Here is a 12,623-nt window from a genome sequence, read left to right on the forward strand (position 1 = left end):
TCTGTATCTCTTATTTTAATCATTTATCTGTTTCTGTCTCTGTACTTATATACCATACATATATTCAACATTTCATTAATCTATTTGGCATAAACAGATGTTCAGTTCAGTTCAGTTTAGTCACTCAGTCGTGTCTGACTCTTTACGACCCCATGAATCACAGCACGCCAGGCCTCCATCTAGTCGATGATGCAGTCCAGCCATCTCATCCTCTGTTGTCCCCTTCTCCTCCTGCCTCCAATCCCTCCCAGCATCAGAGTCTTTTCCAATGAGTCAACTCTTCGCATGAGGTGGCCAAAGGACTGGAGTTTCAGCTTTAGCATTATTCCTTTCAAAGAACACCCAGGACTGATCTCCTTTAGAATGGACTGGTTGGATCTCCTTGCAGTCCAAGGGACTCTCAAGAATCTTCTCCAACACCACAGTTCAAAAGCATCAATTCTTCGGCGCTCAGCTTTCTTCACAGTCCAACTCACACATCCATACATGACTACTGGAAAAACCATAGCCTTGACTAGACGGACCTTTGTTGGCAAAGTAACGTCTCTGCTTTTGAATATGCTCTCTAGGTTGGTCACAACTTTCCTTCCAAGGAGTAAGCGTCTTTTAATTTCATGGCTGCAGTCACCATCTGCAGTGACTTTAGAGCCCCCCAAAATAAAGTCTGGCACTGTTTCCACTGTTTCCCCATCTATTTCCCATGAAGTGATGGGACCAGATGCCATGATCTTAATTTTCTGAATGTTGAGCTGTTAGTGCATATTAATTATAAATGAAACATTCTACATCTTGTAACATTTTCTAAAATTTTTGCTTCTCAATTTTGAATATAAAAATTAGCTGATGATTTTTATAGATAATATTTAAATACGGCCCAAAGGCATATTTTTATTAATTCCTTTACTCAATATTATTTATTGCATCATATAAGTTACTTGCTAATTTTCTTCTCATTTAAGCATATTTTCTAAAAGTTCTGTTATAAGCATTAGCGAATCATAAATGATTTACTAAGTAAAATGTTAAAGGTATGTTTAATTTCCCTTCATTATTTTTTTAGTTTGTTGAGAATTAGTAGTCATATAGAAACACAATTATATGTGCTATCAAATGCATAGATTGATGATTTTTATCTACATGTATATGTATATACATTCACGTCACCATTCCTCAGGTTAAGATATAAAAAGTTTCCAGGATATAGAATTTTTAAAAAAATTTTCCTTCTCAGTTCATACCATCCCCTGAAAGAGGGAATTACCATTCTGACTTCTATTACCATGGTTAGTTTGGTCTGTTCTTGAATTCTGTATAAATGAAAAAAAGCATATATTCTTCTGTGTCTCAATTGCTCTACTTTATAGTAATTCTTAAAAGGTAAAATGATTCTTCCCATGTTATTCTTCTAAATTTATTTCTGATTTAGCAAATATGAGAATAATGAAATCCAAAGTATCAGTGGGGGCAACTTTTGCACTGAAAAATTCTTGAAAGGCTGAGGAATTGATCACATTAGTTAATGCTTTAAGAAATAGAGATGAAGAGATAACTAAGATAATGCTTAGTTCCTGCATTTCACGGGGCAGGGTGACTGCTCACTTCTTACTCAGTCAAAATCTATAGTTTATTATCTGCACTGGGGAAATGGATAACATTGAGAGAAGAAAAATTAACTTCAAATGAAGAAAATTGAACCACACATGTATGTTTTAAATGCTGAGACTCTCAACCACTCATTATTGATCTGGAAGATCAATACAATTCTGATAGGAAACCTGTATTCTCCAGGTTTGAAAGGGTAAAGAAGAATCTTCTTGCTCATTTGCTTGTTGCTTTAATTTTGATTTCTGTTGTAAGATTATATCTTTCAGTTTAATTTGACTCTACTCCTAAAATTAGTTAGTGCATAAGAGGCTGGGTGAATTCAATAAACACACCATATATTTATTGGTCACTAGCATTCATTTTCTTATGAATTCTTGTTTATCTTATCTGCTCGTTTGTCTATTGGGTAATTTTTCCATTCCATATTGCATTGAGAATTTTATTACATGCAAATGATTTACTCTTTAATCTCTTATATGGGTTTCAGGTGAATCTACCACTCTATGATTTTGCTTATGGTTTCTTTAAAAAGTTGGGCTTATCTGTATTACTTGCTAATATTTTCTGCAAATGATATTTTTGTTATTTTCTCACCGTATTTTTTCATGCATTAAACTATAAGACCATACTTTAAAGTGACTTTTATATTTGGAACCTGTTTTGTTCCTACCAGATAAGATAAAGGATTATGTAGTTTTACAGATTAACACTGGTCTTTTTTGTGAAAGGTCGCCTAGGAACAAAAATCTTTGCAATTACTTTTCCTTAAGTAAGCCCCTTATTTTCCCGAACTGCAGTTTACTCCTTTTTGCTACTGTGACTGTCAGGGAGACAAGACAGTAAACCAGAGGTTTATATATTTTTAAAATTTTTAAAAGGTTTTTTTTGATGTAGACCATTTTCCCCCCATACTGATTTATTTTGAATTGAAGGAAAATTGCTTCATCATATTGTGTTGGCCTCTGTCACACATTAGCATAAGTCAACCACAGGTATCCATGTGTCTCCTCTCTCTTTACCTCCCTCCCACCTCCCACTCCTTCCCCCCACTCTTGATATGGACTATTTTAAAAGTTTTACTGAATTTGATACAATATTGTTTCTGTTTATGGTTTTGTTCTTTGGCTGTGAGGCGTGCAGGATGTTAGCTCCCTGACCAGGGATCAAACCCGCACTCTATTGCACTGGAAGGCGAAGTCGCAATCACTGGACTGCCTAGGAAGTCCCAGAGCTTTAATAATGTATGGTCTGTCCACTTTTACAGCTTCTTCTCTTCTCTTCTTTTTTTCTGCTTTTTCAAAATTGTCCTTCCATCCCTGTACTATCCAGGCTCTGAATCAAAGGTGCTTCTTAGGTCTCTCACTTGAAATCAAATCAAATGGTAGCTTATTTTAAAAATTTACAAATCATTCACTTTTCTTTCAGTTCTTTCCATCAGAAACATAATTTTTTTTTCCTCCCTATTTACTTCTTTATACCTAAGTAGTATTTTTCAGGAGCTTCTTTGGGTTGAAAAACCTTTAGAAATAGATAAATTCCATTGATCTATATTGTTAAGTCAGGAGCAAATCAAATATAATTTAAAATATAGTTTCTCCTTCAATGTGGATAAAGTCAACTGTGTTTTTTCTCTTAGGAAAGAGATAGATAAACTTAGCAATCTGTTTAATTTCTACTGTACATCAATAGAAAATATTAGTATTAATATTGAGGAGAATGAAGAGGCAGTGACCGAAGTATTGAGGGAAACAAAGTCATCAAAAAATGAATTAACTGCTTTAGAAAAAATGGTAAGTGTTCATAACTAACATTTAAAAAAATACTGGCATTAGCTTTGTACTGTGGCTACTTGAACTTGTAATTTAGAGTATTTATTTATATATTAATATATATATATTAGTATTGAACCACCTATGTCACTATGGGGCTTCCTTATTGTTTTGTGTGTATCTCTCTTTCTATTCTCTTTTTCTTTCCTCTAATTAACATCTTTGTTTCTATACTTAATGTCTATATTAATAAACTTGTATAATGAGTTTTGATTATCTGTTATGATGAATCCCCTAATCTTATATTTCCTTTTGAGTTTTAGGTTATTCTTTTAATAGAGTTATAATTGGAATCACATTCACTTATGGATTACACGATGCAGATATGAAATCTGTATGATAGGATTCTTAATCATAAACATGATCTATCTCTCCACTTATTTGGGTAGTTTTACTAAATTGGACCTTAACCAATTTCTTGGAACTTTGTCAAAGGCAAACTCTGTCTTCAAAATCAGTCTGTGATCATTCTTAGACAAATTAACTCTCTGTCTCCACTAAATGTTGTTGATTTTTAATGTAAATACTTTTTTTTTAATACAGGTAGTACATGCAGTATGTATTATTTATATTTCCTTAAGACTGATTTGTTTAATACTATATAGGTAACTTGCATACATTTTTGATTTTGGAAAAATGTTTTCTCTGATAGTAGAGTGCAGTTCTAAATAGGTTTATTTTATAAATTGTGATAGTTGTGTTATTTAACTGTTTTATATTTCTGACTTATTTTCTGACTAATGTATCAATTGTTATGAAAGCTATATTAAAATATATCTCAGTATGATAATGTATTTCTTTATTATTTCTTAATTATTTTGCCTTATATAATTTGAAACCATATTTTTAGATGAAACTCATGTTAGAATGTTTAGAGTTGATTTTTTTCTTAAGATGTATTTTATTTACATGTTTTGGGGCTACTAATTGTTAGAATTTTTGGAACACATATTACATTTACTGGATGTGAAGCATAATCAATATCATTAGATTCTTCAGGAACAGTTTAAGGGCCATATGATCTTTTCCTGATATATATTCTATTTTTCATGTTATGTCTATATTACTTAATAATTCCTATGTTAGGATAATTTCTCATTAATTTATACAATAAATGTTTGATAATATTCCAAGTTTAATACACAGCTCTTTTTATTTATCAGACATCTCTGATTTGGCACTGTTTTGTTTCTTGTTACTAAAGTATATCTTCTATGAGCTTCTTTAGTGAGTTAGATTTGATATTCTCAGAATTTTCTTCCCCTGAAAATTTCATATTTTGCTCTTATTTATGCAGTGTAGGGAATATGCACCTGAATTAAGATTGGAGTAATTTACACCACTGCATAGGCAATGTAAAATAATCCAGAAATAAGCAAGCCTGAAAACACTGAAACACACTGGACTGAAGTGTCAGAAGGGATGAGATGGGATAAGGGAGTTGGAAGAAACTGATCTGAAATAGGTAGATTTAGAGCCACACTGTGAACTCATGGGCTGCAGCACACTAGGCTTCCCTGTCCTTCACTGTCTCCCAAGTTTGCTCACACTCACATCCGCTGAGTTGGTGATGCCATCAACCAACCTCATTCTCTGTTGCCCCCTTTTCATCCTGCCCTCAATCTTTCCCAGCATCAGGGTCTTTTCCAGTGAGTCAGCTCTTCCCATTAAGTGGTCAAAGTATTGGAGATTCAGCGTCAATCCTTCCAGGGAATTTTCCAGGGAATTCCCAATATTCCAGGAAATATTCAAAGCTGATTTCCTTTAGGATTGACTGGTTTGATCTCCTTGCTGTCCAAGGGGCTCTCAAGAGTCTTCTCCAGTACCCTAGTTTGAACGCATCAATGATTCAGTGCTCAGCCTTCTTTATGGTCCAACTCTCATATCCATGCATGATTACTGCAAAAACCATGGCTTTGACTATATGGATTTTTGTTGACAAAGTGATATCATGGGATTTTTAATACACTGTCTTGATTTGTCATAGCCTTTCTTCCAAGGAGCAAGCATCTTTTAATTTCATGACTGCAGTTACTGTCCACAGTGATTTTGGAGCCAAGAAAATGAAATCTGTCACTGTTTCTACTTTTTCCCCATCTATTTGCCATGGGACTCTCAAGAGTCTTCTCCAAAACCACAGTTCAAAAGCATCAATTCTTTGCTGCTCAGCTTTCTTTATAGTTTAGCTCTCACATCCATACATGACTGCTGGAAAAGCCATAGCTTTAACTAGATGGACCTTTGTCAGCAAAGTAATGTCTCTGCTTTTTAATATATTGTCTAGGTTGGTCATAGCTTTTCCTTCAAGGAGCAAGCATCTTTTAATTTCATCGCTGCAGTCACCATCTTCAGTGATTTGGGAGCCCAAGAGAATAAAGTCTGTCACTGTTTCCATTGTTTCCCCCATCTATTTGCCATGAAGTGATGGGACCAGATGCCATGATCTTAGTTTTTTGAATGCTGAGTTTTAAGCCAAAGTTTTCAGTCTCCTTTTCACCTTCATCAAGAGGGTCTTTAGTTTCTCTTCACTTCTCTGCCATTAGGGTGGCAACATCTGCATATCTGAGGTTATTGATGTTTCTTCTGGCAGTCTTGATTCCAAACTGAGCTTCATCCAGCCCTGCATTTCACATGATGTACTCTGCATATAAGTTAAGTAAGCAGAGTGATAATATACAGCCTTGATGTATTCCTTCCTGATTTTAAACCAGTTCGTTGTTCATATCCAGTTCTAGCTTACTTCTTGATCTGCATACAGATTTCTAAGGAGGCAGGTGAAGTGTCAATGTTTAACTCTTCTCATCCTCTCAATCCTACTGCTGTCTGACTGAATCCTCTCATTTTAAACTTCAACATGAAAGGAGACAGATTCTTGGAAATTGAGGAAAAATCACTTTACCTTGTGAGTCTAGATAACACTTGATGAGGTGGAATGTAGTAGAGTGCAGACATTGAAATAAAATATAGTGTTTTCAAATAGTTATGAGCTCAGTTTTCTAATCATGTTGAAATTTATCATTCATAAAAATGTCACTGTTAATAAAATATTGTCAAAGAGGGGAAATTTATTCACTAAACCTAAAATAACTTTTTTTTATCATTTCTAAAAATGGCAAGTCTGGTCCTTCATAACATAATATTATTTTGATGAGATATTATGAATGTATTTACAAGGTTAGTAATGTTTTTAAATTATAGAAATCATTTGTGAACTATCATATTTTATAGAGCTGATGAGAGCATGATGAAGTTTAGATATATTTTTTCTGTGTTTTGCTTATTATAAAAAACTTTTGAGCTGTATTTTCAAAGTGGGCATATTAAACACTCAATTAAAAGCAATGTTGTGCATCACTTCCAGGCATTGTTTTTTGGTATGCAATCGGTACTTTTAGTTCTAGAGAAAAATAAAAGATTTGTGCTGCCTAATTGCACATACAAACTAACTGATCTTTTAATATTTCAGGGCATATCATGCTTTCAATTTAGAATCTTTGCTTCATTAATGTACACTTTTCTGTATTTGTATTGTCACTGTATCTAGGAAAATACATTTTTCCCTTCTCATATCTACAAACAATAGCTCCTATAAAGTAGAAAACATTTAAAAATTGGTTAAGTACTTTAAAAAAGTTGTCAAGATCAAATTCATCTTAAATTTAAAAATAAAGCTGCTTTTCTATGATTTTTCCCAATGTTGTCTTTGAAGTCTACTTCTCCCATAGCTCAGGAATCTTTTTTAATACCATTATCTGCAATTCTTTGTTTCTTGTAGTATTAAAGAAACAGCCATCTACAGTTCATTTTATCCAAAATGAACTTAATAAAGTAATACAAAATAATACCTTTCAAAGATACATAAATTCTTTGTGATTTTCATATTTTATTGAACAATTATAGCTGTACAAAAATTTAATTTCTAATATACTTTACAGATAAAGGTTGTAAATAAGTGAATTACTTTTGTGTATATGTGATGTTTTTGTATTTTTAGATGTTGTCTTTTTAGTAGAAATTTAATATCTATTGCTAAGTTATTGATCTAGGTTAATATAAGCATAAATCCAAATACCAAAAAATACCTATTACAGTATACCTTTTGATTAATGTTTTTTCTCAAAATCTTTCAAATTAAATAATTTTGTATTACAAATAAGGCAGCAATTGTTATTGATGCTATTAATTTACTAAATAGGAAACCAGTCTAAAAAAGCTAAGTGGGACTTCCCTGATGGTCCAGGGGTATGGACACTGCAGGGGGACAGGGGTTCTAGCTCTAGTAAGTGAACTAAAATTCCTCATTTCATGTGGTAGGGCCAAAACATAAAAATTAAAAAATAATTTTTAAAAAGAGCTTTAAGAAGAAAAGAAGCTGAATGATTTTTCTCATACAAACAAAGTTGTGTTACAGTGAAACTGCAATACAATTTTTTATTATTGTTTTATACTATAGTTTTTATGAGTTATATGGATAAAATGTGATAATGTATAAAATTACACAGTGCTAGTTTTTTAGCCATAAGATTTTAATCTCTCTTTATTTTATTGTGTAGCATATGTATAAAATATTAAGTAACATCTATGAATTTGGCTTTATTTCAATTTTTATTTTAGAGAAATGGTTCATGTTATCTAAATATTGATTTCAAACATATGCTTGCTATCATTTTAAAGATTTTAAAAGTATTCTCAGGTTATAAAATCTATCAGGAATAGATGATTACTTACACAGAATACTTTGTAAGCATCTGTGAAGATGACTTTAAATGATTTCTCATTTGACCTATTGAAACAATGTATTATATTAAAATAAAACCATTTTAAAATTCCTGGGGTGAACTCTGCTTGGTTATGGTTTATTGTTCTTTTAATTTACTGCTGCGTTTGATTTGTAATTATTTTATTTAGGATTTTACATCCATATTCATAAATCAGTCTGTATTTCAGTCTTCTTAATTTGTGCTGTATTTGACAGATTTTCTTATTAGGATTATGCTGGCTTTATAAATGAATTGTGAAGCTTTACTTCCTTTCTTATTACCTGGAGAATTAATATAGATTTAAGTAAACTTTTTCTTAAAAAACTTTAATAGGACACCTTGATGAAAAATGATCATTGTTTTTATTTTTTTAGTTGTTTGAATTATTGCTTTATTTTTATGGACAGTTGTTTTACTTTGTCATGATTAGTTTTATTAGGATATATATTTCTCCTTGATATCTCTATAATTTTTGATGGACCTAGAAATAATCAAAGTGGATTAAAATTTTCAAATCTAATATAACATTATATAAAATGCTCTTTTATACTCTTATCTCTTATTTTTAATTATATGTATATTTTTCGCTTTCTAAATGCGATTCTTCAAATTTTTAAAAACTGAATTAAAAAGTAGAGGTGACTCTTGGATTAGCAATTCTACAATCTATCTGCCAGCTCCTGAAATAGTAATGTATGTTTCTGCAGTTATAATTTTATTTTTATTTCTTTAGGCTTATTCTCTTTATTTTTACTTTCTCCCTCCCTGTTTTGAATGCTTCATGTTTTTGTTTTTAAACCTTACCGTAAGCTACATTGCATTTCTTGTTGTACTTTGCAGGAAAAGCCCTTGAAAGGATTTTCTGTGCTCATTGTTTCTATTTCTCTCCTTACATTCCCACTTTAGATGATTCCCAGTCAGGCTTTCACCATTACACTGCACTGTAATTGCTACTAATGGATCCTATTTTCTTCTTTACGATCCTCATAAAATCTGGTGGAATTCATTACATAAACTATTATCTTAAATTATTTTATACACTTTTTAAATGGCACGAATACTTAATGTTTATCCTTTAAAGTTTAGAATGCACTCATGTGAGGAGCAGAAATTACTGATCTATGATCTTACTATTTAAATGTAGTCACTGTTAATATTTTGTTTTATGTAGACAGACCTTATGATATATTTTGAAATGATATTATCATATGCATATAATAATTGATGGCATTTCTCCTTATATAAAAACTTACTGCCAAATCATATTAAAATACAACTTAAATGATTGAGAGTTTCTTAGACTCTTATTATTGGATATTTAAGATATTTTCAGTTTTTAGGTATTGTAAATGAAGCTGTGATAAATGTCTCTAAAACTTTTAAATATTAATATAAGTCCTTATTTTAACAAAAATATTGTAATGGAAAAATAATGGCACCCCACTCTAGTACTTTTGCCTGGAAAATCCCATGGACGGAGGAGCCTGGTGGGCCGCAGTCCATGGGGTCGCTAAGAGTTGGACACGACTGAGCGACTTCACTTTCACTTTTCACTTTCATGCATTGGAGAAGGAAATGGCAACCCACTCCAGTGTTCTTGCCTGGAGTATCCCAGGGACGGGGGAGCCTGGTGAGCTGCCATCTGTGGGGTCGCACAGAGTCGGACACAACTGAAGCGACTTAGCAGCAGCATTATATAATAGACTCAGAGGTAAAGAATCCCACCTACCAAGCGTGAAATGCACAAGCCCAGAATTCGATCCCTGGGTCAGGAAGATCCCCTGGAGACAGAAATGGCAACCCACTCCAGTATTCTTGTCTGGAAAATTCCATGCACAGAGGAGCCTGGTGGGTACAGTCCATGCGGTTGGGCAGAGTCAAAAGAAACTGAGCATGCAAGGCTATTATGAACCTGGAGAGAAGGATTAGGACAAGTTCAAACGCACAAAGCTCACACCTCTTACTCAGATTAAACTGTTTATCTTAATAGGTGCTCCCCATTTGCTGCAAGCCTTCATTCAATTTCTAAAATTCTGAAAAAGCCAATTTTGACTTTTTTTGAGCCAGATTTCTCATTACCTCTATGGAGAAGGGCTTTCAGATGTTTTTAATCTACCACATCCACCGATTTCCTTCATGAGGACTAACTATATCTCAGATTTTCTCAGTCTTAACTTTTCTGTCAGTGTTGTTTATGTTATCTTTTGCCACATAACTTTTGTAAAATATTCCATTGGATACATCACAAATCTTGGTTTGTTTGCCGAGGTAACATTCTCTTTCAGTCCAAGATTATGCAAATAGAATCATATTGTTTAATTTGTACTGTTTTGTGTTTGTGTTTAGGTTTCTGTCCATCTGAAATTTACGTCTGTTATGAAGTCAGTTGAATGTGAAATAGAAATATCACTTTTGTTTTTCTTTTAAACAGAAGTTCTATATTATTCTAACCCATTAATTAAATGACTTCTTTCTCACTGAATTCAAATACTTTAAAAAAGGAATTCAGATTGTGAGGCTCTAGTTTTTCCTTCTTTTTTTATTGCAATGCCAAAAATAAATACTCCTTTAATATAGTAGCATTATAAGATGTTTTAATATCTGGTAGCAAGTTTCAAATATTATTCTTATTTTTCAGATACCTCTTCTCTAGCTTCACATACATTTCTTCCATATGAATTTCACTCCATGAAGTTTCAAAGGAAATACTCCTTTTTATTTTATCTTTCTTTTATCTTTCTAATATTGCAAATATTAATGTTGGGATAACTGACAGTATATTAAACGTTTCTATGAAATATTTTTTCTTGACATGATGTAGTGACTAAACAATAACAACAAGCTTTTAAATAAGAATTTTTGTTTGCTGTATTATAGGTCCTCCCTTTTGTGTTGAATTTATTTCCAAATATTATGTTTTTGACAAAAGTTTTAAAATATTGTCATAATGCTTTTAACATATTACTACCTTTTTAGGTAAACACTATTAATTCTCTTATGCTATCTTCCCCAAGTTTATTTATTGTGGTCTTAAATAGAATATTTTACCTTCCTAGGTATTCAATCATACCATCTAAAATTGAAGAGATACATTCATATTCAATATTATGCTAGTAATATTTGGTTTCTTTATCCACTTGGGTTTAGCTAAATTTCACAAAACATGATTAATAACAGTAGTGATAAAAGATAATTGTGGCCTCATTTTTGAGTTCAGTGGGTATGGGTTCAGCATTTTATGATTTATTTTGATATTATGTGTTGGTTCTTTATATTTGGGTATGTTTTCCTTTTGCTAGGTGAAAAATTATGGAAACTAGTGAGTTTGTCAAATGGCTTTTTTGTGGAATTTTGGCCATATTCATGTTATTTTTTTCTTTAATTTGTTGATAGCAGTATTTGCAATTTAAATTTTCTAATTTTTATCAATTCTTAAAAGTAAAATATGTTCTATTTTATCAAGATTAATTATTCATTTTAACACTGTTAGACTTGCTAAATTTTATTTGTAATCTCGCATCAGTTTTCATAATGAAAACAGTGTGCATTATTTTATAATATTTTAATCAATAGTTGTTACTGTAATTGCCTAGTTTGAAAGATAATTTATTTCTTACTTTACAAAAGAATGGAAAGCACCACAACTTATTTTGTGTATGTATGTATGTTTTCTTTAGCTAGATGATTTGAAAAGGCTTTATGATCAACTACACTGGAAGAAAATAATTTATGAAAGTGAATATTTGGAAGTACTTAATAATTTTTATGCCACAGTAAGTTGATGTTTTCATATTTCCCACTAGAGCTTCATTCTGTTTTCCCAACTATTAGCTTATACAACTAAAAGTAATTTCATTATTACACATTTTTTTCTTTTTGAGTTACATAAACATGTAAATGATTCTTTTTTTTTTTAAGAAATCAACATGGGATACTGAACTTTCTAATATTGCAAAGGATTTTTCTGATATTTCAATAGCATGTTCTCAATTGGTGGAAGAAAATAAAAGACTCAATACTGATATTGAAACTGTACTAGGTTATATCAATGACAGGTAATACTGCCAATATGCTTTTCATTCTTATGTAACATATCTAATATGTTAAATATGATAAATGACTTCATCTTGTGTTCCTTCATTTGTGGATGGTGTGATGGTGTTTGTGTTTATGATTAGCTCACATTTTATTTCTGTTCCAGATGTTGCTCTTTAATCATTCTGAATAGCTTTAGAAAAATTAACATAGTGGAAAAATGATCTTATAAGAAGTTTTACATTCATTCATATCACTTCCTTTTAACATATTGTCTTATCCTCGAAAATACTTTAAAATATGTCTAATCAATCTCATGGTCTCCTTCAGTCAATATTCAATTCTTCCCTGAAACTGCTAAACTGATTTCTTGGCTCATAAACCTATGAATTTT

General features: G+C 31.8%; 1 protein-coding gene across 1 annotated transcript in view; it reads left to right on the top strand.

Moving 5' to 3' along the window:
* The window catches only part of CCDC178 (coiled-coil domain containing 178), a 368,604-nt gene that overhangs the window by 56,859 nt on the left and 299,122 nt on the right, over positions 1–12,623 (top strand). Inside the window, exons 9-11 of the mRNA XM_068993651.1 lie at positions 3,242–3,395; positions 11,872–11,967; positions 12,113–12,249. Coding sequence (XP_068849752.1) covers positions 3,242–3,395; positions 11,872–11,967; positions 12,113–12,249 — 387 coding nt within the window. The remainder of the gene's footprint in view (positions 1–3,241; positions 3,396–11,871; positions 11,968–12,112; positions 12,250–12,623) is intronic.

The sequence above is a fragment of the Capricornis sumatraensis genome, chromosome 21, assembly GCF_032405125.1.
Source record: "Capricornis sumatraensis isolate serow.1 chromosome 21, serow.2, whole genome shotgun sequence".
NCBI classification, from domain to species: domain Eukaryota; kingdom Metazoa; phylum Chordata; class Mammalia; order Artiodactyla; family Bovidae; genus Capricornis; species Capricornis sumatraensis.